At 45.0% G+C, this 26,647-nt stretch overlaps 1 protein-coding gene across 1 annotated transcript in view; it reads right to left on the bottom strand.

Moving 5' to 3' along the window:
* The window catches only part of LOC144798008 (neural-cadherin-like), a 566,884-nt gene that overhangs the window by 454,104 nt on the left and 86,133 nt on the right, over positions 1–26,647 (bottom strand). Inside the window, exons 6-10 of the mRNA XM_078668798.1 lie at positions 25,946–26,088; positions 24,382–24,554; positions 19,714–19,882; positions 18,300–18,470; positions 15,967–16,139 (exon numbers count right to left, since the gene is read on the bottom strand). Of these exons, the coding sequence (XP_078524924.1) occupies positions 15,967–16,139; positions 18,300–18,470; positions 19,714–19,882; positions 24,382–24,554; positions 25,946–26,088 (829 nt within the window). The remainder of the gene's footprint in view (positions 1–15,966; positions 16,140–18,299; positions 18,471–19,713; positions 19,883–24,381; positions 24,555–25,945; positions 26,089–26,647) is intronic.

Consider the following 26,647-nt stretch of genomic DNA (forward strand, 5'->3'; position numbering starts at 1 on the left):
TGAGTGTCCAGGTGAACGGTAAGAACGTCAAGGCTCTATTGGACTCGGGGTGCAAACAATCGGTGATGCAGGGTAGGTTTGTGTGTGATTCCCAGGTAATACCCGAGTCCCGTGTACATATTAAATGCGTCCATGGGGACGTGAAGAGCTACCGGGTCGCTTGTGTCCCTCTAGAGTTAGAAGGGGGGCGGCGGATAGTGGTGAAGGTAGGGATATTGGACAGCCTACCAGAGGAGCTCATATTAGGGACCGATAACCCTCACTTCCTGGACCTTTTTTCCGAGACCCTGAAAAGAGGGAGGGCGAACCCAAAGACAGTACTCATAGCCCCTGAACCCTGGGAGGGCGACCGTAGCTTTCAATTCGCCCAAGCCAATGACTCTACATTGTTTAATGCCTGGGAACAGGCCCATGCAGAACAGGATAACCCAAATCCCAGATATCCTCGTTTCCTGATACAGGAGGACTTACTATACAGGCAGGCGAAGCAGGATGAACCCAAACAGCCCCTTGTCCCAGTATGCTTTAGAGAACAGGTTATGTTCTATGCCCACACCCATCTCCTAGCAGGACACACAGGCAGTGAGAAAACCACTCAGAACATCTTGAGGAATTTCTACTGGCCAGGAGTCTATCAAGATATCAAGACCCACTGCCAGACCTGTGACGTGTGTCAACGCAAAAACATACACAGGCCCCCGGCCGCACCTTTGCAGCCACTACCGATCATAGGGACCCCATTTGAGAGAGTGGCGATGGATCTCATCGGCCCTCTCCCCAAAACCGGTAGAGGAAACCAATATGCCCTGGTCATAGTGGATTACGCCACCAGATACCCCGAGGCTTTTCCACTAAAATCTCCCACCTCCAAGAATATTGCGGAGAAGTTCCTGGAACTGTTTACTCGGGTGGGTTTCCCAAAGGAGATACTCACTGACCAGGGCACTCCCTTTATGTCACGTGTGATGAAAGAGGTGTGCCTCATGTTAGACCTCCATCAAATCAAGACATCGATTTACCATCCCCAAACAGACGGTCTTGTGGAGCGCTATAATGGGACACTAAAAAGCATTTTAAAGAAGATGCTTGCAGCCAACCAGACCGATTGGGACCGTTTGCTTCCCCTGGCCCTATATGTTATCCGAGGGCAAAAACAGAGCAGTCTTGGCTGCTCTTCCTTTGAAATGTTGTATGGAAGACAGCCCAGGAGCCTTCTTGAAATGACCAAGGAGTATTGGGAGGCCGAACCCACAAGAGAAACGAAAACGCTACTTGAATATAGCCAGACTCTCAAAAATCAGATAGGAAAAATAAGGGACCTGGCTTATTCCCAACTGGAGAAAAGTCAAAACAAGCAAAAAAAACACTATGATAAGGGGAAGAAGTGGAGAAAGCTAGAGATCAACGATTGGGCCTTGGTGTTGCTCCCCTCAACCACGAAGAGGTTTCAAACAGAGTGGCAGGGGCCTTACCAAGTCCTAGAAACCATCGGTAACACCACCTACCGGCTACGATTACCAGGAAGGAAGAGTCAAATATTCCATATCAATGTCCTGAAGAAGTGGCTAGGGGCCCCTCCCCTCACAGCCTACACAATCCCCGACAAGGAATTCAAGAAAGAAAGCACGGTACAAAACCTGGTCATCAATGAAGAGCTATACCAAGAACAACGAGAAGGACTACAAAGAGTCCTACAAAGATGCGCAGGCATCTTCTCGGACCTCCCTGGATCCACGAACCTGGTTGAACACCGAATCGAGACCCCTAAAGGGACCGTCGTCAAACAACGACCCTATCGGATACCAGCTGCCAAAAGAGAAGCCATAAGCTGGGAGGTGAGAGAAATGATCCGCCTAGGAGTCGTACGTCCATCAAAAAGCGAATGGTCGTCGCCCATCGTGATGGTGCCTAAACCAGACGGGAGCAGCAGGTTCTGCATGGACTTCAGGGCCCTGAACGCGGTCTCATCCTTCGATGCCTACCCCATTCCCCGGATCGATGAGTTAATTGAGAAGTTGGGGGAAGCTAGATTCATCAGTACCCTGGATCTCACCAAGGGTTACTGGCAGGTGCCATTACGCGAAGAAGACCGCAAGAAAACCGCTTTTTCAACCCCTGACGGTTTATACGAATTTACCGTACTCCCCTTCGGGCTGCATGGAGCCCCTGCAACGTTCCAGAGGCTGATGAATGAGGTGCTCCGGGAACACCAGGCCTACAGTTCAGCTTATTTGGACGACATCATCATCTTCAGCCCCGACTGGGAGACACACCTCAGACACCTAGAAACCATCTTGTCTCAGTTAACCAAAGCTGGCCTCCACGTCAATTCAAAAAAATCGAGGATCGGATTCCAAAAGGTAAAATACCTGGGATATGTGCTGGGTCACGGACTCATTGAGCCCCAAGACGAGAAGGTCCGGGCCATCGCAGACACCCCGTTCCCCACCAACCTCCGAGACATGAGGGCCTTCTTGGGGTTGGTGGGGTACTACCGAAGATTCATACCCTCCTTTTCGGACATTGCAGCGCCCCTCACCGATACCTTGAAAAAACAAACCCCGAAAACCGAGCTTCAGAATCCCACCCCTGCGATGAGAAGGGCCTTTTTGTCCCTCAAAAAGACGTTAACCTCCCGCCCGGTGCTCTCGTCTCCCGACTTTACCAAACCCTTCATTTTACACACTGACGCCTCCGATTTCGAGATCGGGGCAGTTTTGTCACAGGTGACAGAAGAGGGGCTTGAGCACCCCATTCTGTACATAAGCCGGAAATTGTTCCCTAGGGAGGTGAGGTACCCCACAATCGAAAGGAGTGCCTGGCGATCAAGTGGGCGGTGGATAAACTGCGGTATTACCTGGAGGGTCACACATTCAAACTGTACACTGATCATGCCCCTCTCCAATGGATGAGCCGCAACGCATCCAATAACCCAAGAGTCATGAGGTGGTTCTTATCGCTGCAGCCCTTTTCCTTCCAAGTCTTGCACAGAAAAGGGAAAGACAACACGAGTGCTGACTTTCTTTCCAGGTTTCCTCTTCCCGATCGGGAGAATCGTAGGGGGGAGGTGTGTGACGGGGAGGACTTGGGGCCGCCTGGCTTACCTGTCTCGCCTCTCTTTGACCAGCATGCAGGGGCCTGGAGAGGAACAGAAGACCAGAACGACACGGAGACAGACGATATTGGAGGTCCCTGTTTCTTTAATTGGGCAGAGCTGGACAGCGATATCGTCACCGGACACGCCCCCTCGGCTCAGGTAAATGCTGCCCAGGAACACTCACAGGTGTGTTATGCACTCGGAGGAGACAGAGGTGAGAGCGACGGCGAGCGAAGTGAAGAGGAGGAAGAGCAGAGATCAAGAGCGGAGACGGAGAGGCGGGAGCAGAGGAGAGAAGGAGAAGGAGGAGCGGAACATCGGCGGCAGGAGACGGAGACGGGAGAGGAGACGAGAGACCATCTGAGACAAGAGACCGAGACGAAACCGGCGGAGAGAGGACGACGGGGAAAGCCAGGAGGCCAACAAGAAGGCTCTTCGCCCAGCCACACTTCATCGAGGGAAGTGTGGCTACCAGAGGTACGGTCACAGCTTGCGGGCTGGGCGGGCTTTAAGTGGGCGAAACCCCCGTAGAAATACCACACTCACACTCTAAGCACTACCCCCCCCCCTCACTACCCAGCACCATAGAGCCGAGACGGAGAGTTGTGCACGTGTGATTCCTCACCCCTTTACCCCTGTGATATCGGTCTGACTAGCATTCTAAAACGCTGTTGTCTTTTCTTTCTACACGAACGAGATGGCAAGACACCGTGGAGGAAAAGGATCGGACCCCCAGTCCCAGAAGACACCGGGACGAGAGGAGAACAGCGTCAGAGAAACGCCTTCAAAGACTCACTGAGGAGGCAGAGACAGCGCTTCCTTACTATCGCAAAACCATACATCGTAAACGCACTTTTAAGCTAATAAAGCCTGCGTTACCCAGAGTACCGGTGTCTGTTAGTCTCTTTGAGGGGACCGTACCCCCGCCCCCACACACGCCCACTCCCACGCCTACTGGCATAGCTCAGGACAGCCCCGAGGCGCCACAGTGAGGCAGTGGATAAAGCAGTCTAAAACAGTCCTTCAACCTGAGAATCTAATTCATCCTCTACCCTTCGAAAAAAAAATATTTACTAATTATAAGTGAAAGGTAACCCCAAATATGTCAACAGTGCTGTTTGCCGATATGATTTAGTATTGGCAATTAAAGAGGGAACGTCATGGTTGTGTCATTCTATAGGCATGTGTCTTTACATAAGCGTGCACCTACAGACTGATGTGGGTGCCATTTTCTTTTACATTATATTGACTAATCTAAAATGGCGGGTACCACTTAGATTGGTCAATAAACATTTTTAGCAGCTGCGAAATAAACTTTTGTGTAGGATGACAGCAATTTGTTGCATGGCACTCCCCCCAAAAATATTTTAGGAAAAATAGTGGAGCTGGGTGGGGCCTGGAAGTAGGGGGGGGGAGCAGGTTGGGAAACAGCGACGACAAGTGGTGGGGGCACGAGATTGAAAGCAACGCATTGGTGGGGAAGACGCACATGAGGAAGACAGCCATATAGGAAAGTAGGTGGAGAAGCACACAAAGGAGACAACAACAAAGAGGGTGTCAGAGTGTGGGGTGAGACGTACTTGGGAAAGAGAACGTGAAGTCTCAAGAGAGAGCGAGAGTGCACCCAGTAGGTATTTTGGGGGAGGAAGAAAGACAAGAGGGAGAGAGCAAGAAAGACATGCACTGTGATAAAGTGCTTAACCAAAAAGAAAAAGATAGTTCACTAAAAGTGAGCAGTGGAAGGACGCAAGTCAGCCAGACAAGGAGAAGGGAAAGAGGCTGGGCTCCAGGGGGAGGACAAACACAAGATAGACAAAGAAAGCCAGCAAATAAAAATCAAGCACATAATAGTGACAATAAAGACAACCAATGGTAAACAATGGGTGGGCTGTAAGCCTCTGTAAACTCTTGTTAAGCCCACAATAGGCCTTGACAGCTTGGGTAGGATCAGCCTAAAATAGGCACATAATTAGTATTAAATCTGTTTATTAACAAATGAGTGCACATACAGACATAATATTTTCCCATTAGGCCCCAGACTTTCAGTACAACAGAAGCCAGTAAAAGAAGACCCTGATAGTAACATGTGCTGAGCCAAACATGAATATGAGGCCAACGCCATAGCTGGATAATCTGTATGAGCAAACAAACGTATAAAGAAAGCAAAAACAATAACCAACCCCCAAGCCCCCACCACCCCCGACTACCCACCCGCCACCCATGTTCCAGGTCCAATACCCCGCTATACCAACATGACCATCCACCTTGGAGTGCCTCAACACTCTCCCTGGGACAAACGCAGCAAACGTAGATATCGGGGACATGTCACTTCCCTAAATTCCGTAGCCAGTAGAGACAAAAACGGCTGCCACAGTTCCGAGTACTTGGCACCCTCCCCCGCCCTAATCAAAGACAGCTTTTCCATAGCCAGAACAGTACATAGGCGATGCAACCATCCTTGAAATGTAGGGACATGTGGAGTTCGCCAATAGGATAAAAGATTCTGTGTTGCAGAACCCAAGGCAATGGCAATCAAACGACCCCTGCGTGATCGCAATGGATAGGTGATAGCGTTAGGTAAACCTAGCAAAACATAGGCTGGGACCCGTGGGATTTCTGTATCAAAATGTGAATCTACCTCAACAAGGACTAGCTTCCAGTACTCCTGGAGCTGCGCACAATCCCACTATAGATGGACCAAAGTGCCCCTCTCCCCACACCCGCGCCAACAGGACACCTCCCTCGTGTGATCCATCTCGTGCAGCTTCTCTGGAGTGTAGTACCAATATGACACAATTTAAGTGAGGGTATCAGTCAGTCCCATATGATAAGCGGAATGCCGCGCTCGATATAGGCACGTAATTAGAACAAGCTGTTACACCTGTAGGCAATACCTGAGACACTGTGGCCAATGATTGCAGGCATCTTTCAGAAGACTTTTTCCCTGCAACATAATATTTGAAAACTTGACAGAGGCTTAAGAAAAGGTGTAAGCATTATGATCATCTACTGCATAGAGAAACATTATGCAGGGTCCCTGCCAAATCTATAATAATGTGGAGATTTTAGTAGAGAATTTAAAGTTACCAAGAGTCTATAATAATGATGTCGCACTGATCTACCACCATCCTAACACACAAACCGTTGTTGGAGTGATTGTAAGATATGTTGATTCATCTGGCAACTGGGATTGATTTTAGGTGACTTTAATCTACATGTGGATGATGCTTTCTGCTCACAATTAAGGGCCCTAATCGTATTTATGAATGTCCTTGATCTTTCATAACTGGTGAAGTTCCCTACACACACAGCTGGGTACACCATTGATCTTCGTTACGTCAGTCACACCTATACCATGGTCAGTTCACAACCTTATCCTATTCTTAATTCGTGGTTATGTTAATTCCGGACAATCAACTTGAAACCAGGTGTGAGAAGTTGGCCTGATATATGATGCTCACTAGTTCTAGTGATCACCTTGTATCAGTCCAAACAACCCTTATGGTGATTGGTTGTAAGTCAACCTTATAGACCAGCTATCCTAATGGTAGCATGGACAAAGCAGTCTTAGGCTAAACTCTTTTGGCATGTGAAGCCAGCTGTTTTACCACATATAACCCCTTGAATACCAGATGAAAGGACACCACACAGGTTGTTATGAAAATAAACAGTATATTTATTAATAACAAACACCTCTGAACTCTTTATGAGGTCAGAGGGCTCAGCACATGACTCTCTCTTAGGAAAAATACGATAAGTTGTACAAAATTACAATGGTGCCCTAGGGGCACGACAAACCATCTACTAAGTAAATGGTATAAGGAAATCGATAGAAGGAATGGAGTTGTCCAGAGGCTGTAGGTTCGCTGGGACTACACTATCCTAACCTCAGGTAAGTAATAGGAGGCCCACGGGACGCGTGTGCAGAGTGTGAACTCACACGCGAGATGCGGAACAAAGTCAATGGACAGTACAGTTAAAAAAAAAGGTGAGTACGGACAATCCTGACTGGTTAGGACTAAAACGACTGTGAATCTGGACACTAGGAGAGTTAATCTACCCTTGAGCACCGAAATGCTCTTGTTACCTCACCCACGGGCTGCGGGTGCATAGGTGCGAAGTCGTGTCGGGTTTCTGCGTTGAAGTCTATGGAGCCTGGAAGAAAGATGCTGCAGGCGACCAAGTGGAAGATGTCCGGTGCGATCCACGGATGGATCGAGGAAGAAGAGGACCTGAAAGCAGAGGGGACAATGTTCAAAGTCACTAGCCAGTGACCGGAGTGGAACCAGGAGGGAACCAGATGCTGTCGTCGCGATCAGGTGAAGAGTGGACGCTTGTCTCTGCAGCCACGTGGACCAGGAGGTGTCTTCGATGACCAGGATGGAGGCAACAGCTGTCCCACGCAGGCTCTCGCTGTCGGCGGTGTCGGATCCGGATTTGGAGTCAACAGGCCTTGGCAAAGGCAACCCACGCGGTGAGTGGAAACGGCGTCTGGAGTGGACCAGGAGGGTCCGGGGTGCTCCTCTTTTGGAAGGGAGCAAGGGGCCAGTCTGGAGCAACTAGACCATCAGTGAAGATTTCAAGGATCGTCGTCTAGGAGGCCACTAGCCAGCCGGCAAGTGACCAGACAACGCGTCGAGCAGCAACCAAGCAAAAGGGCCCCACGCAGATCTCGTGGATGCTGGAGGGCTGGTCTTCAGTGCAGGAGCTGCTCGGGGCGGGGCTTCTCAGTCCCCAAAGCACTTCATCGAGGTTACCTCAGAAGTCGTGCTGGAAGCGAAGTGCAGCTTCTTTCAAGATGGCCGGTCCCACGTGTCTCGTCGCACCCACGGATCTCAGCTGTGCTGCAGATGTGAGTTGAGGTCGGAGAGGTCTGGGAATCCGGGTCTCGTCGGGCTCTGAAGTCTGGATCCTCGAGGGAAGACGACAAAGTGAAGCCGCTGGACGCTTGATGGTGCCTGCAGTTGCAGGGTGGACACTCCTTGTCCACAAGGGAGATTTCTTCAGTCTTCTGGGGAGCAGAACGTCGAAGTCCAGAGTTTCTTCTTGTAAAGTTTCAAGTCAGGATTAATCTAATTTGGAATGGGACCAGCTCCTATCTTTATTCTCCTAAAGGGGGCTGCACTACGACTAGATCCCTCCCATGGGTGGGACCAGGAAGGGGGTGGTTACACCCCCTATCCTTTGTCCGGCTTCGCGCCAGATCTGGGGCAGGGGTCCCCCAGCAACTGGTTTGAACCGGTGTATGCACAGGGCACCTTGTGTGCCCCAGGCATGTCTCATTCCTTTCAGGCCGGTCCTACCCAATACACAAAATCCTGTCTGGGGTGGTGCTAGCACCTCCCAAGGCAGGAAACCCTTGGTCCAAGCCTCCCTCGCTGGAAGGACTCCCAGCAGCAGGAGGTCAGACTTGTGTCTGTGGTGGCAGCATCCATTTTGTGATGCTGAGGCTCAAGTTAACTTTAACCGGGGTTCACAGTTACATACATGTCGTGTCCCTCTAGAAGGGTGGAATGCTACCCCCATCGCCAGAACTGGCGAGGGGGTAGTATTCCAATTCGTATGACACCTTACTCGACATGTTTTGATAATGCTATCCCAAAGTTAGCATTCAACCGCAAGGATTATAATGCATTTAAGAGTATATGGTATAGCGTTATCATGGAACAGCTATAAGGACTTGGTTCCGCAAGCTGCAGACAGGCTCAGCTCATGCTAGAGTACCATCTCACATAATTCCAAGCACTCTGCCTTCAGGATTGATAAGGCCTGCCATAGGAGTGACGTATAGGAGTATATGTGTCTATTTTGGGGTTAGATATAGGTATACTATATCTACAGCAAATATCTACACCACCTTGCCCCAGCTGTCTTAGCAGCCAGTTGTGTCAGTTTGGATGGTCAGCCAGGGGTGGCACAATACATGCTGCAGCCCCTGGGAGGCCCTGGGTACACCTATGCCCTGGGTACCTAAGGTACACTGTACAGGGGCTGATAAGGTGACCCAGCATCCAATTAGGTATGTACCTAAGGTACATGGAGTCCATTTTACAGAGAGAGCAATTAGTCTGGGGTCCTGAATAGCAGGGCCCCAGGCCAACTAGGTCGAAAACCAGCAAAACACTAGGCAAAAAGTTGGGGGTAACCATAGTCAGATATCCACCTTTCTACACCAGGCACCATGTTAGCAGTTTTTGTGACCCTGAAAAAAAACATTAAAGCTCCAATCTTGACTTTGGCATGAGAATAAAATAAAGAACATTCTGCGTCCCCACTCTCCCAATGATCACGCTCTATGTTTAGATTTTTTTTAAATGAAGTTATGACCTCTGTTTTTGTTGATCTCCTTCAAAAGACTGTAAAACACTAAAGGATAAATCCTTCATTTGGAAATGGGTTACCCCCATGATTCAGGCAGAAAAAGCAATTCTAAATCACTTGTAACACTGCTAGAGGAAATCCTATGTCATAGACGGTAAATCTTTGTATACACGCCTACTGTGCAACCACTGCCATCTAGTCAGGCCAGCAAAGAGGAGATATTTTTCTTCTAAGATCAACTCAGCAACTTCATCTGTAAAATCTTTATTTAGAACAGTTCAAGATCTGACCTTGGTGGCCAAGGAATCCATAACAGAGATCCCGGTGCAGCTTTTAGCTGATTCGATGCCTGGTCTCTTGCATCAATAAGGTGAGACTTACCAGAGAGGAAACTCAATCAAATACCGAGGGTCTGAATAATCAGAGTCTGCCATTTACGCCACTAAGGGGAATAACCCCTTCGCCGTCTTTGTTTCACTTTGCGTCATTACATTATTGCCTCAACAAAAGGAAGCAATCCACTGGGTAACCATTAGACCTATTCCTGTGGAGGATTCTGAAATATACTCCTGAGGTCTTTGCTCATAGTATCTGTTCCATAGTCCACACTACTATGACTTCACGTATTAACCTTGATTTAAAAAAAAAAAAAGATTGGATTAGATCCCACTGACACAATACATTTTACGCATATTTCATCGCCGCCCAATACCACAAAATATACTGATAGTGTTGTCACTATTTAAAATTTCATTGAATCTAATCACATATTACAACCTTTGTAATTCAGGTTTTGCCCAGGTTACAGTTTCGAGATGGCCATCATTTCAATTTTAAGTTAGATATGTTTCATTGTAGGCAATGGTATTGTTGTGGCCCTCAACACCGTTGATCACAATGTTCTTCTCACTTGTCTCTCAGAATTGGATAATGGGGTTACTGGACTGGGCTAAATCTTTTTTATAAGAGTGCTTGGTACCAGTAAAGATTGGGCACTATTCGTCGAACTTGACGTCTGTCTCCGGGGGTTTGCTCCATGGAACAACTCTATTGTCTTTCCTTTTTAATACACACATGTTCCCTTTGGTCCTCGTTTTATCAGAACTAGGAGTGTCATTTGCACTGTTTAAAGATAAGACACAGATCCTTCTGGAGATTAGGGAAGGCATTACATAAAGTACTTTTTACTCCTGCAAGCCCTGAAACTCACATGATGGATGTGTCACGACTATATCAAACCGAATCCATCTAAAACAAGTTATATTAACAAATAATCCAACCAATCTGTCGAAAGCTATTTTACAGCCTCCCAACCTAGGTCCTGCCCTGAGCCAGTCTCAGTGGTAAAAACAAAATGGGTATTCTCATTGTTTAAGAACAATCCTTGGATTATCAGCTAAAGTTATTTCTTCTCCCTTTTCTCCCTTTCCCACAGAAAGTTGTAGTGATCAATATATTTATCCATTCCACAATCCACTGCTGCAATGTAGTCTTCTTGGGTTTGTCAAAAACATATCTGATCACACTTCAATGCATCCAAAATGCTACAGCACCCTTGATTTTTGGCGTGAGTAAATCTGACCTTGTGTACCTATTCTCACACCAGTTAAAACACATTGGCAACTTGGGATTTTAAATATACTCTGAACTCTTGTCCTCAACACAAAGTAGGGCAGTAGTACAAAGCTTCTTCTTTCTGCTACACATCTTGCAAAGGCATCTGCGGTACTTTATAATTCCCCCTGAGTTTCTGTGAGAAACTCATTTCTAGCATCTAAGTCATAACACTGTAACCAATTGAATCTAGTACTTCCTAAGACTGCAGTCATATGACTTCAGAAACTTCAGAATGAGCCCGTCCAACTTCTGCTAAATTTGAATCGCGTTATAAGCATCAGACGAGCAGTACTCTACTCGTACTCGTGTTCCAGTGGTGTGGTGAATAATCTTTAAATCATTGCGCTTTCCTGCAATGCTCTTTGAAAAAAGGCGGTTTCTTCATAGACAACATTTTTGGCTGCTGCCCTTCCTTCCTGATGTGATCAGCCGGTAGACGTCTTTCCAATCGAGGTGCCTATTCTCATTCATTTGTGCTATATTATGGAATTGGTTACCTTCTATTATTCCCTCAGACTGAAGGAATATATCACATTTGAACAGGGCATCCAGGCCTGGTTGTTCCCTACACAATAATGTATCTTTAAGAGACACTGGGTTTGGGAGGAACTCAGAGGTCTAGCCAACGTGTGCATGTGCACTAAGCACCCAGGATGTTAGAAGTGGGCCCTGCTTCAATAATGCCTTTGCTGCACTCCCCACTAGTTGATGTGGCAGTACTGAAACATCCACAAAGCCTAAGAGGTGTGGTGGTCGCTGCTGGGCGATTTTCCATGCAGGTCCCAAAGGTAGGGTGCACTGAGCAGATAGCAAGAAGAATTTGGAGATGTTGGCTCTCAGCTGTGGTAAGCATATAAACAAGAGGGGCCAGCTTCGCCGAACCAGGTTGGAGGTTTGAAGAACTGGATGCATCATTATCTGAAAATGCATCTCAGAATCTGTCTAAAAGGTTTTCTGAGAGTCACAACCCATATCGGTTGAGAGAAAATTCTGTCCCATCCACCAGACTGTGGGACAGAGAGGATGCGCACAGTCATGTCAACACTTGCAATGGGATAAGGGGGTCCCATGTACTCGCCCGCAGACTGTACAGTCGCTCACTGCACCCACTTGCAGGGAGATCTGTGTTCCCCTTTAAACTGTAGACTGGATACGGCTAAACTGCGAGAGAAGGGTAGCTGCTTCAAAGAGCCTGTTAGACCTGACATCATTGTGTGAGTCTCCCTTCCATTTTTTGACGGATTGCCTCCTCTGTTTTGACATATTTTTGCTGGTTGTATGTTTTGGGCCCTGTGCCACTGCTAATCAGTGACACAGCCCATTTTTCTACAGTCGAATATTTGCTTAAGACTGGTATATTGCACTGTTCTTGATTTTAACTAGAGGGAAAGGCAACTTTCTGAATAAATTGTTCCTTTTTCTGTCTCTCCACTCTATTTTATCTCACCACTATTTACGTTTGCACTGCACATATTCACATACGACTCTATCTTGCTCTTGGTCAGCACAGTGCTTGTGGGCTAGACTCACTGAATATTCTACCAATTGGATGTGGTATCGGTCTCAATGATCTAGAGACCAACCACTCCATGACCTTGGATGACCAAATGAGAATATAGATCAACACAAGACATTTGATGGGAATCCATACACATTCGCTCTGAGTCTCTCCAACACTCACTTGTTCCTTGACTATGTTTCACTGATATGTTCTCCTTTTATAGGCTTTATAGGAATTCTGTATCCTTGACTGATTTGTTGACGGTTGTGCCTTCTTTATAGTTTAATACATTCAGTTTTCGATTAGACCCCTGGTTCTTATTGGTGTTATTAATCAGTGACACAGTGCAAGTGCTCCCTATGTTAAATTGATATACTGGTTGGATTCCATGATTGGCTTATTTGATCTACTGTCAGCCCCTAGTACAGTGCACCATGTGTGCCCAGGGCTTGTAGAGCAAATGCTGCTGGTGGGCTTGCAGCACTGGTTGTGCCACCCACAGAAGCAGCTTGTAAAGTGTGTCTCAGGCCTGCCATTGCAAGGCCTGTGTGTAGTCTGTGCCTACCATGTCGACCTGGCCAAGTGCACCTACTTGCCAGTCCCTAAATCTTCCCTTTGCTTCATATTAGACACCCCTATGGTAGGCCTAAGGGCAGGGTGCATTGTAAGTATAAGGTAGGACGTGCTCTGATGTGTATAGCATGTTCTAGTAGTGAATCATAGCCATTTTCGTTTTTCACTATTGAAGGCTACCTGGTCTCATAGATTAGAATGGGCATTGAAGATTGTTACATCCCTACAATCCAACTGACTCAGGGAACATGGTAGAAATTCGAGTTTAGTATGCCTGAACTCAGAATAATAAAATACATCTTTTAGTAAAGTTTATTTTAATATTCTGTGTTTGCAAATACCCCTTTTAGAAAGTAGGTATTTGCTTGCCTAACCATTTGAGCCCGCCTCTGCTGACTGTATTCCTTGTCTGGGTTTGTGTGTGACAGGGCTGGGGAAATTCCAGGAGACAGTCTGGGACAGCCCAGTGGTGGTTAGAGAGATTTACATCCAGATGGGAGGGGGAGAGTGCACCTGGGACCTGAATAGGGCTGGGCCTTCCCTCAACAATGCTGGCTCCATCCCCTGTGGCTTGTCTGATGTCTCTGCCCTGCACAGTGAAAGGAGAAGGGGAATCTTGTCAACAGAGTACTCCAGAGCTGCATCTTCCCTCCCCTGTGCTGGCTCCACCTCCTGTGGGGCGTCTGATGTTTCTGCCCTGCACAGTGAAAGGAAGAGAAGAGTCATGTAAACACAGTGCTCAGGAACTGATTTAAACTAGACAGGGGCCTCTCCTCCGCCTTCAGAGAACAAAGGATTTTTTGGTATAAATATTGGGACCCAGTCCCACAGACTTTAGATCACTTCTGGAATAAGAAACCTTTTTGCCAAGGAGAAGAACCAAGGAAGCTGCAGGAGTTTGGAATGCCCCACTGCCAGTGTGCTGTTTGCTGGGTTGGCCTGCAGTGGTTGCTTCATTGCCAAGGGAAAGGAGAAGGAACTTTGTAAGGACTTTCATCTACAGAATATTCATCAAGGGCGGGCTTGAACTGTGCTTGCTTCCTGCTGAAGTCTCAGGGCCAAAAGACTTCACCTCCAGCTCCCTCCTGAATTTCCTTGCTGGGAATATTCTGACTCCAGTCACTTGCCTGCCACTGGGGAGCTGGAAGCGCGATGCATCGAGAAGAAGCGTGTCGCCGCCGCAGCGGAAATCATCGCAACGCTGGAGTAGCGAGAGTTCGTCGCATCTCCCTGGAAGCGTGTGTTCATCGAAGCTGTCTGCTGTCGCATCGCCGGAGAAGCGCGACGCATCGAGAGAGCTGTCATCGCATCACTGGAGAAGCGCATCGCAGGGCCTGTCGCGGCTCCAAAGTACAGAGTCGTCGCAAGGCTGCCAGGGCGTCATCACATCATCATCGCATCGCCGCATCAAGGGCGCCATCTTCTCGCATCACAACTGGATCATCGCATCGGCATCGCATCGCATCAAGGCGCCATCTTGCGCACCGCAACAGGTCGAGAATCTACACATCACCTCTGAACCGGTAAGGCTCATGACTAGTCCCCTACTCTACGCAAGCATTGAGGAAGGACGCAACCGTTCCCCTGGATCACGGAACCGATGCATCTCCCCCTTTAGCGAGCCTTTTGTTCACTTTGCGTGCCGCATCCAAGAACTTTGTTGAGAACTTTGTGGCATTTACCATCAACTTGAATTAAGAGACTTTTATCATCTTTTGAGTAACCTTTAGTATAGTATTGTGGATTTTTGTCGTTTGTGGTCTTGTGTTTAAGTCTATATAAAGAATACCTATTTTTATAAAAACCTGTGTTGTGTCCATCTGTAGTGCTATCACTGTATTACTGTGTATATTCACACATACTTAACACACTGCCTCTGAGACAAGCCTGTCTGCTCGTGCCAAGCTACCAAGGGGGTGAGCAGGGGTTATTAAGGAGAGTAATCCCCGTGTCCTGACTTAGAAGTAAGGGTCCCTATTTGGACAAAGGTGATAACCATTGCCAACTAGAGACCCCCAGATCTAACAGAGCCTATCTGCCTTTCACCAGTGTCTGACTCCAGACCAGTCGTGAGTTTACAGCTACCCTGGGGGTAGGTTATTATCTGTAAAAGGGTGCACGGTCTCTGTTTGCACCAGGCGCAACCTGTCTAAAAGTGTGCTACAACGCAAACAGGTATAGTGTACCTTAGCTATAAAATTACGGCCCCCTGGTTCATAGCTATCAATAGTGCAGCAGGCATGGCATTATAACTAGGGGTTTAGAAAGTACACTAAAACTCCAGGTACACCTGTATTTCATTACCCAACCAGTGGGTGGAGCATGTATTTGCTTACACCAGGGCCAATGGCAAACTTACTGTGGCACTGGGTCCAATGATCTGAGACATCAGGCAAGGTTCTTAGTCTTAATAATAGCAGTTTCTTCCACTTAGGAGCAAGTCTCCCAAAGGATGCACATAGCTGTCAGATGGGCCAATGCTGCGCTCTATGACAGTTTCTTTTCCTAGACCCTGTTGAAAATTCCCTGCCCTTTAAATCAAGTTGGCACCCCCAATACAGAACATAAATCTTTGTTGCAAAGCAAGGAACCAAGTCCAGACGAGTGACAGGTTTCAGGGCTTGTGATCTAACTTTGTTGTGGATCAGTAAAAAGGCAGTCCATCAGCTAATTCTCCAGTCCCCACGCCATAAACTAACCTCAATGCCAAATGGGGGTCAACTCAAGGCAATAGTAGACAGATGAGTGTTTATCACAATATACCCAGCCAGCCCAGCAACCCAGAAGCAACTTTAAGCTAGCTTCCCACTAGACAACTTCAAAATTCTATATTCCAAATCCTGGAGTACAAGCTTACCTTTGATATAGGGCTGGCCAGATAGACCCAGCCCGTGGTGGGATTAATTTGGAAATACTTTGGTTCTTCACCTGCCGCGGAGTATGTAATCGCAGCATTTGTTCCATAGTCATCGTCATGGGCAGCAATGCGGAGAAAGCTGGTCCCAACTGCAGTATCTTCATGTAAGAAATCTGAAAGAGGGAACAGCTTCAAATCAACGATGCTAGTGTGTGATACTGGAACCAGTTTGAAAACCCTGACCAGGATAGTTACTGAAAATAACAAAAAGAAACTAAACTTTGTAAGAGAGACGAAGATGATTTGTTTTGCTCTCATAACTGCCAGGTCTACCCTACACATAACTTGACGTTAAAACATTTGGGAAACAAGCCATCTTTTTAGCTAAAAGGAGAGGACCTTTTGAGAGCAATAAGTCATGAAAGATTATGCACACCCGCTAGGCACTAACTAACTTCACTCTCCGATTGGGCAAGGGCAGTATTACTGCACACGGATCCTGATTGGTAAAGGGCACGTGCATGCGTGCAGGAGGAGGGCCGGGCCCGCCGCGGAGCGTATCAAAGCCCAGCCCTACATGACTACTTAAGCAGGATACATGACCCCGCTTCTTTTGTATTAATTGGCTACCACGTGCTGTGTGAATAGCGGGACATGGGCCATCTCATGTCAGCAAGACACAGCCCCAACACCCTTCAAGCTCAAGGAGGAAATTGCCCTGGAAGGATCACAAAGGGATTACCCCTAGTTATCAAGATTCCAAATTAAATCCTTGCATGAGCGTTGGTATATGCTCCTGCAGTGCGGGTATAAGCCTACATATCTTCAGTCTGCAATGCACTTTATGCTATGTGAATGCTGCAGCGGGTCAGGATTCTTACAGGAAAAAGGATAGCGCAGAGCCGTGCAATCCTCTGCGAACGAGAGATGGTCAAGTCTACTCTGCTTGTACGCAAATGATCTTACGCAGAAGCACAACTTTTGACACATTTCCTTTTTACTGGACGAAATAGACCTTTTTCCAATCTGCCCATTACTTTAAATCTGGGCGTTTGTACTATGCCCCTTTTATACCCTCGAGGAGGTTTAGTGACATGATAAACTTGGAGATCGATGCCCATTCTGAGGTTCTTGATATTGAAAGGCAAATGAAAGCACCTTCTTCCGTAGTCAAATGAAGTGCTGATCATATACGCTTAGGAGTTTTGATTCAGCATTGTCTTTCAAAGGGGGTTACATATTTTTAATAGAACTAAGCACATCTTTAAAATGCTGGTGCAGTTGGAGTTCGAGAATAGTGTTTTTGCATTACATTAATATTGTTAAAATCACGTTGTAACTTTTCAATGCATTACCGCCGACTACATAACCAATTAGCCCATAACTACATTAGGTATTTGTCATATTTCACAGCTCTTAATATATTTACTTATTTTATGTTCAGGTTAGTTGAAAAAACACACACTTCATGGATATTACAAGGCATCTGTGAAATAACTGCTGCACTTCACAGGTAGAAAGACACAAATGGTCCTAGCAGAGACCATATACATTTAAAAAAAAAAAATTCAAAGATCAAATTTTCGCACACCCAAGAATGAACAGACTATATACAAAAAAGGATTCATTGCATGTTTTCTTTTATATTGAAGATTACTAATCAGACAATCTAATTAACAATCTCCAATATAAAAGAAAAAATGCAATCAAAAATGCAATCAAGATAATCTGATTAACAATCATCAATATAAAAGAAAAAATGCAACCAATCCTTATTTGTATATAGTGTGTTCATTCTTGGGTATGCAAAAACTTGTTCTATTAAAAATGTGTTCTTTGAAATGTTTATGGTCTCCGCCAGGACCACTTTTGTCTTTTAACATATATTACCCAAGTTTCACCATTTTTGTGTAATGGTAGTTCACAGGTGTGGCATAACTCCTGGAAACTGCGGGGCTTAAACCAGTAGGAAACAGGAAATAAGCCACAGGAATAATGTCTTATTTTCATGGATTTAGAACTGGGCTCTTCATTCCCCAGGACAGTTAAATCGAGTCAGGTTTTAAAGAATCGATAAATGTACATATACTGAATTACAGTGGAGTCCATTTTGCATAATTAGTTGATCATTCCCAAATCTGACGTGATTTTGCTATTTGGTTAGTTCCCGAGTCCAGTTCAATTTAGATTTGATTTATTTTGGCACTTAGAATCACATGTGACTTAGGGACTGAATAATGATAATTTGAGTGCTTTGGACTGATAATTGATTCAGGGTGTTAAGAATCTCAAGGATCCAAGTAGGCAGCTCTCTAGTCAACTGAATTAGTTACGTTCATAGCGGATGTTTTCAAATCTGGGGTCATTGTCGTTTTGGTCCAGGATGACGATGTTTATCTGGCAGATCCCGATGAGCGGCTCTGTGGCTTGGTCTGTAGCGGTCAGGGTGATGGCATACTCCCTTTGTTGCTCACGATTAAACCTCTCGAGTGTTGTCAAAATCCCTGAAAAGAGAAGTAAATCAATGTTCACTGAGAAGATTCTGGCAATGGAGGCATCTGCAACTGTATTGTATCTAAATTCTGAGTCAGGCACCCCATGCTAAAGATACCGTAAACAGGCTGCTAAAGAGGGTCAGAAGACTGCTGCGAACACAGGCTATATAGAAGAACACTTCCATAGCAGGAAAGGCATGACAAAATATGACCACATTGCACTTGCTACAGAGATATGACTGCAGCATGGGGTTTAGAGTACCATTTCCAGTCAACAAAATACTCTTAAAAGGTTAATTCCCCCTAGAAGCAGACCAGTGTAATTCTACGGTTCAGGTAGGTAAATTGTTTGGCTTGTGTGCTCAGCTGGCATGTTTACATATCCATTTCTTTGATTGGAAATTGTGCATCACTCTGTAGGACTAGCATGACGTCTTTTGCACCCAGCCTTGTCCCTGAGTAACTTACGAGAAATCTAGTTTTGACGCTCATTAAAAAGTCCTCCCTCACTTGACCTGAGGAACTCTGCTTCTTGTAGACCAGTCTACAACTTGCCATACTCCATAAACTCTCAGAAAGGCCAGTGGCCTGTACAATTCAGTCTAACAACGAACAGCATGAAATTGTTGATTATTTTCCAGCTGGTTTCTGGGCCGAGGAATCTGTTCTATGTTTTGCACTCAGTCTCTGCAATGAGGTGAACCAAGGATTTACTGAAGCTCTACCTCATTTCGGCATCTCTGTGACATTTGACACAATGCATCACTATCCGACATTTGACACAATTGATCACTCACCGACATTTGACACAATGGATCACTATCCTTGGGCATGTTGCTGATGTAGGTATAACAAATTGGTAATCCAATGAGTGAAATGTTCCTTAAGCATTAGAATTGAACCTGTCAATATTCCTCTTCATTAACCAGTACCCTAATCACCATACTTTAATGCCAATTCTAGTGGAGTGACTCACAGCTCTTACCTGTCCCCTCTCCTATTTCACACTTACATTCTGCCCCTAAACCATCTCCTTTTGAGAATTATGCAAACAAGATTCAGATTCTTCTCCAATTTATCTCAACACCTGGTCGTTCTGCAAATGCTGTGCAAGGCAAATGCCTTGTTAAATGCAGGGAATATTGAATTATGGAAAAAGTAGAGCTTTGCATAACTTTATGTCTAAATGATGCTTACAATGGCCTTGTCATCCAATGACACAATAATTGAGATGCAATTGGTATTCCTCTACCTGTGTCCGGGTGGATGCTAAACGCCGGGACAGTGCCATCTCTGTGCATGATCCCATACTTCACTCTGCCATTTGGCCCTTCATCAGCATCTGTTGCCTCCACTTGCAACACAACGGTCCCAGGTGCCTGGTTTTCCATGACAGAGGCGTGGTCTCTGTAATGCTGACACTATACAAAGAGTAAAAGCAAATTACTTGCACTCTTTCTTATGCTAACATTTGAAGTAGTACTAAAAATGTATGTATCAACATTTTATTTTTTCATGGAATTTGTAAGATGCAACCTTTGTGCATGAAGCTAGGTGTAAAGGATTTCCCATCCAGCCCAATCCCTGACAATGTTTTTTCCACTATCTGGATCCCCCTTTCACCCATGCAATATTCTAGCATCAAAGGTTTTGACTGAGACATTTAGTTTGGTTTAGCTTTACACAGGAAGAGAACACTTGCAGCACAACATTCCATGCGTTGTCAAAGTTTACCACTTACCACTTTGTAGGTGTGCCAAACGGTACAGCATACAAAAAGTTAGAAAGGTTTGGGGAAATCTAATCTTATCTCCAACTTTACACCTGCTTGGAGTAGACATAATTTTTTAATGCAAATCCCTCTTTACCAAAGTTAGTTGATCAGAATTATCGTCTATCTAAATCCATTGGTGGGTGCATGGGAATACCTATATACCACCCATGGTACGCCTCCTTGACGCAAAATAGTACATAGTGCTACTTTGTGTTTCTTGAAGTCCACTTTCCAATGCAATTCAGAATCTGCACAGGGAAGTATATCCCAAAACAACCCCAAACATCAGGTTTGTGTCAGTTTTGTGATGCGGAATAGGCACAACGTGTTAGTAAATACACCCCATAAACTTCGTACGTGAAGTGTTACAGAATGATTAGGGAGTCGTACTAAAATATTTCTATTACTACCCAGAGGAACCCTTGATAGCATCCTTAAAATAACGAAAAATAATTAAAAAATTAATAATTAAGATTATAAAACCTATGCCTTGCAATTTGCATACAGCTCTTTGATGCCAATTCATAGCTCAATGTGTTTGTAGCTTATTTATTTAACAAAAGGATCTCCGTGACAAAATCAGTAATCCACTGAGTCACATAAAACACAACCCTATGGTCTGCATGTTATATATACTGTGCAGCAGGAACTTCAGCCCTCTATTCTACTTTATCTTGAGTCAAAACTGTCATTAGACAAATGCCACCACCGGAATTATCAAGCAGTTATTAATCTCCCCTAAAAATGCCGTGCACACAAATATATCAGCAGGCTACTCTTATCTAGCCTTAGCTTGTCATGCAAAGGGCGCCGCCTCAATCTTGGCGACCAGTGCGGCGGCACAGGGCGCACTGCCCTAAAGGTCTCGAGGCTTGCTACTGGGAATGTTTGGGAATAGAGAAAAAACACAAAAGTACATCAAGGTAAGGATTTGCGCTCCTACATAGCATTCAGTGCGTCCCAAACATGCCACAGCATCAATGCTTAAAATATTACACACACACACACACACATGCACACACACACACACACACACACTGAAGAAGTAATTACATTATTTTTTTTAATTGCATGGGAAAACACTACTTTAAGTGTTAAATAACTTAGAGAAGCTGCAGCTCTATTCTAATACACTATGCCTCAAAATGTATGACTTATAACTGTAACATACCGACATACTGCCATCTCACAAAGAGGGATCCCGGTCACCGCCAGCATCCTTGCCTTAAAATGAAAGTACCAACCATGGCGATAGCATCGTTCGAATGAACCAAAAAACATTTCCAGCACAATCATAACATCATCATCTCAGCATACAACGTGCAGTCCCCAATAGAGAAGAAAATATATTCCAAATTTGATGCCGGCGACTATCCATCCAGCATGGAGGAGGAGTTCCCAATTTTTGTTTTCTTTTTAAATAGTGCAATTGCGCAGTTTTTCTGAGGAGCCCACTGTAGCGCTGCCAAATGCCGGGGTTGTCCAATACCAAGCCTTGATTGCAGCTAATGTCTCTATTCTATGACCTTACGCGTCGTGTCGCTTTCCTTCATTCTTGCAGGTTCTTTTTCATCCTAGGTTCTTCCTTTGTCACAGTTTCCCTAACTTCTGATTCCCCCTTCTTTTGTGAAAATTAAAAATAAACCCCTATTCTCAAAAACGAGGTGCTGATGCCCACCGCCTACATTCACTGGCACAAATTAAGCACGGGATGCTATTACAGGTGACTGCAATCGGCACATAGGTAACACTCTGCTATCATGCCTGCATAAACATGCCCTCGCATGCTGGGTTACACATCTGAATAAAACAGATCAGGCGCTGGCAGTCTCTCTACACCATACCCCCAAGGACAACCAATACACCCCATCCAAACCTACTGGCAGTCTGTTCAAATCAAACACCTCCACCAATCACTATTAATTCATGTTCACTAGTTCCATTGCCTCTCAATTAACTGCACACCAGGTGCATAATGCTGAATTCAGGCCAAATGGACCAGTGCTAGAGATGGGAAGCACCATAAAGAAAGGAACACCCAACAGAAGGTGAACACGAGCAGCACAAACAGAAAGGGCTATGGATGGAAACACCAACAGGCATGCCCAACGACACGCATCAGAAGATAAGTGGGTGCCACACCGCAGAATTCAAAGATCCACCAGAAGTTGCTTTAATTGACAAAGCAGACAGCAACAGTGATACAAACCAGAGCCCAAGCAGCAACCAACAACTGAGTGTAGTCAAGTATGAAAGTCTAAAGAGGAAGATGGAAACTGGCAAAATGCCAAATTTCTCTAAAGCCTGATTCATCCATGGAATTAAAATATAGCCACATCTTTAGCTGTTGTACCACTCCTGAAATTACCAGAGAACTCTGTAGAAGTTCAAAGGGGCGGGCCTTTGCCGGCGAATCAGTAGCCACACCCTACTAAGCCATACAATGATGAAGTTCAAGATAAAATGTCTCCAGTCAAGAGGCGGCAAGTACTAAGATGTGCTTGGTTGACTGTGATTGGCATCGCACCCAAATGTAAGACGGAATAACCTACTCATGGTCGAGAGGGATAGGAAAAGGGAAATGGAAAGGTAGCTAGAGAGAGCTTACAATCTACTCATCAAGCAACACCTTAACCCGGTGTGACCTTTCTGGATGTTTGGTGCCTTCTAGAGAGGTTCTCCTTCTTGTACCACCCGATTACTTCTGAACCCACTTGTGAATAAACTCCTCATATCCTGTCTGTTGACTGCTTGGAAACCCTCTCCTCACCACTCTTTCTGATCTGTTGGTGACCCCCTATTATGTACCTCCACCACTGTAAGGTGCGATGATGCTTTGTAGCTAGTCTGCACTATATATGACTCCACATACATACGTATATTCATGCATGTGTCCCATGGCTCTTGAATGTAAATTCCTTTGGGAGTGTTTGGCAACAAGGGTTCTTAACACAATATGGGCTTAATAATCGTTTGTTCCGTCTGTGCCTGCACCTGTGATTTAAAGGTGTATGTACTATGAACTATTATTTTTGCTGTCTGGCTGGGTGTTGGTGTGTGTGGGTTTTTGTGCCCATGTGATAGTTGACCCTTACCTGCCATTTCACTTGGTGAAGACACGGCCACTCAATGTGTTGTCAGAATTGTTTGGCCTATGGTCTCACCTACTGATTCTGTGGTCACATTTCTACATGACTATGTTTATGCTAGACCAAACCCACAGCACATTCACCTCCAATAAACATTCATAATTCCCTTTGAAGACTAATACAACCCTTACACCAGCTGTGCAATAAACAGAACTCCAGATGAATACACTTTTAAAGAGTCTATTTGGACTTTAGAATTATGAAACTCTATTTATTATTAAGCAAACAGAGTGGCAATGCAGAAACCACGAAGGTATGGAAGAAGCCTGAAGTACAGGGTGGGGTGGTAAACTGGCTGGTCAAGTGTGGGAATGGGGAATAAGGATGAGTACAATGTATCAAACAATGGGGCTTGGAGGATTTAGGGGCAAGAAACCAGACAAGGCTAAAGATGGGGACAAAGGAAAGGAAAGCAGTGTTGGGGAAACTGTTGGAAAATTGGACCCCGCCAGCAGCCGCAGGTCTGATATATCAGACCTAGAAGTTGACAAATATTCGAACATGTGTAGCAGAAGATGAAAATCGGGCATGCAGGAGAGTTTCAATGAAATATTTTCGCTAGTGACATTTGGAACTTGTGTGGCAGAATTTCTATTCTTTTTTTTTTTTAATATTTTTTTATTGGATTTTTTATCCCATTTTATGCAAGAAAGGTAGAGTAGAAAACAATAGATATTACATGAGAAAAAAAAAATTAAGCTTCAAGGACAAAAAGCAAATACACAGACAAAACAAGCAATTTCCCTTATATCCAGAATTTTTTTTCTAGTGCGCTCTCCAATGCAACACCACTGCAAACACAGTGTGGGTGATATTAGGACACAAAATACCTTCCATACAGACTCCCACTTAAAAACATGGCAGTGCCTGTGTCATTGTTCCCTGATATGGTGTCCACCAAACTGGCTATTAGACCAAAGTGCTTATAAATACCCACCCAGCAGGTCTACCACCCTTATGTCAATAGCCTCTTTTCCAGTAACCATTTTAAACATACCTTTTGGAACAGCGGCTTATTATTATTGACGTCATTGATTCGCACAATCACCATGGCGCTGCTGGATAAGGAGCCAGGGCCACCAGACGCATTGTCATCAGTAGCAGTCACATTAAGCATGTACTCTGTGCCATGGAATCTGGAAACCGCGTTTGATCGAAGGCGAATCAGTCCTGGAAAGTAAATCGAAAGGTGATAAAAAATGTAGCCTATTTCATTGCCTGCTCAAACATCATAGACCATACTTAGTATCCAGTTATGTCTTGGGATCCTAGGAGTAAAGAGAATTATTGGGGATACATCCACACATTCCCTCACTTCAGAGCACAAGCCATAATAGTGCTAAACATAATTCAAATAGGTCACTTCATGGATTCCCTTTCCCCAGAAACAAGAACATTCCGACATTTCCAGAGATTCTAGTGCCCTTCTAGCTCTGATTACAAATGGTTGATACATAGACAGCTGTAGAGCCTCACAGACATCTGCATTACAACATCTAAGAGATTGGGAGTGCAATGTCTTAGGGGCTTTGCACAAATACAATGAAAAGACATTTCATAGTTCATTCATCTACTCAACTCCTGCTACTAACTTAGATAAGAACATTGGAATGGCGGGAGCTCCATTCAAGACTGAAGGCCAGCAGATGCCCGGAGCTCCAAATTCCAATGTTATCGTTCACAGCTGTTGCTGTGAACAAAGGCCTAATGGAAATCCCCTCGGGCTCCGTGAGGCATTTGTTTTATTTGTTAGAACATTCTGGCCTCTAGTGGTGGAATGTTCTAATAGGCATATAGTCTGCTGTAGCAGGCTATACTGGACAATAAAGGTCCGCTCCCTTGTTAATGAGTCCTCGCCTTTGTCTTGGGCCTTTAACGCTGGAGCGGTTCTTCAATGGCCGGTATAGCCCATTATGGCAGGCTATAAGGTTATATTCTAGCTTAGATTTCAAATCTTATACTGTGAGGCTTGGCTTTTGTAAACTGCTTTGCAATACCAAGTGGCTGCTGAGTTGACACCAATTTGACAACAGTTATGTAAGTTTGGTTTTTTCCCTCCATATTGCAATTAATAATTATTTTGCATAAACTTGACAAGATCCCTGCCTAAGCCAAATGTTGTTTGAGGTTAGTGGCGTTTTTTTTGTACGTGCTCAAAATGTGCCATTCTACCCTCAAGTGTTTTTTTTCTTCTAAATCTATCGCTTGGACTGCCACTCAGTGGCATTATTAATAGCCTTCTTGGTGCCTGATAAGACACCCCTGCTACTTTGCATCTTGTCAGTCAGGCACACAGGCAATAATCAGGGGGGTGGACTGGAAACAAAGGCATTAATACGTAAAGTTTGGGTTTCGAGGTCTCTGAAAATCCAATGAAGGGACAGTTTACGTAGAGCCCAGTTCTAGTCATTTCAACAGATCTATTTCATATGTTTGCCCAAATCTGGCCAATGCAGGGTTCCAAAAATACTAATGATTGACCCATTGTTGCAATATTGTGGGGTTATCGTTTTGGATGGTGTACTTCCCAAAATATGAGCCTTTTTATTTTTGTTTATTACCTTTTTGTGGATCAATAACAAAGTTTCCTTCTTTGTTCCCTCCAGTTATTTCATAGATTATCCCATCTCCATCAGGGTCGGATGCGTGCACGGTGGCCACCAAGGTGCCGGGACTTGCGTCTTCTGACACAAAGGACTTGTAACTGCAGGAAAAGGATAATCTCAGAAACAATCCACCAAGCAAGATACATCAAATATAAATCAATGGCTTTAGATTTATCGAGACCAAGCCGTTTAGTTGTTCAAAAATACAGAATAGGAAAGACTAGAAATAGCCAACTGATGCGCATAAAAACATTATTCACTGTGGCATCTCACCTTTAAAGTCTGCAAAGAACACATTTTTATCCCTGTTTTAATGTTTTATATTGTTGGGTATTGCATTTTAAAGACTAAGGTCTAAATAAACATTGCTTTTGACTGACATTTTTTAGAACCACATTGAGATATTGTTTCTCAGTGCAGTAAACCATTTGCACATATTGTGTGAACACCCAGGAAAGAACTCACAGTCTCTTACAGTTGTAATAACTAAACACTCTCTGTCTTACTGTCTCTTCCAATAAGTAACTATTAGTTACTACTTACATTCACTTATAGAAAGCAGAAAATGGGCCGTTAGGTACATCACCGGACCCCACAGACGTGAATATTAGCTCTGTCTTTTGTCCACATAACAAAATGTCCATTATCCGTAAGCAA

The sequence above is a fragment of the Lissotriton helveticus genome, chromosome 12, assembly GCF_964261635.1.
Source record: "Lissotriton helveticus chromosome 12, aLisHel1.1, whole genome shotgun sequence".
Lineage (NCBI taxonomy): Eukaryota > Metazoa > Chordata > Amphibia > Caudata > Salamandridae > Lissotriton > Lissotriton helveticus.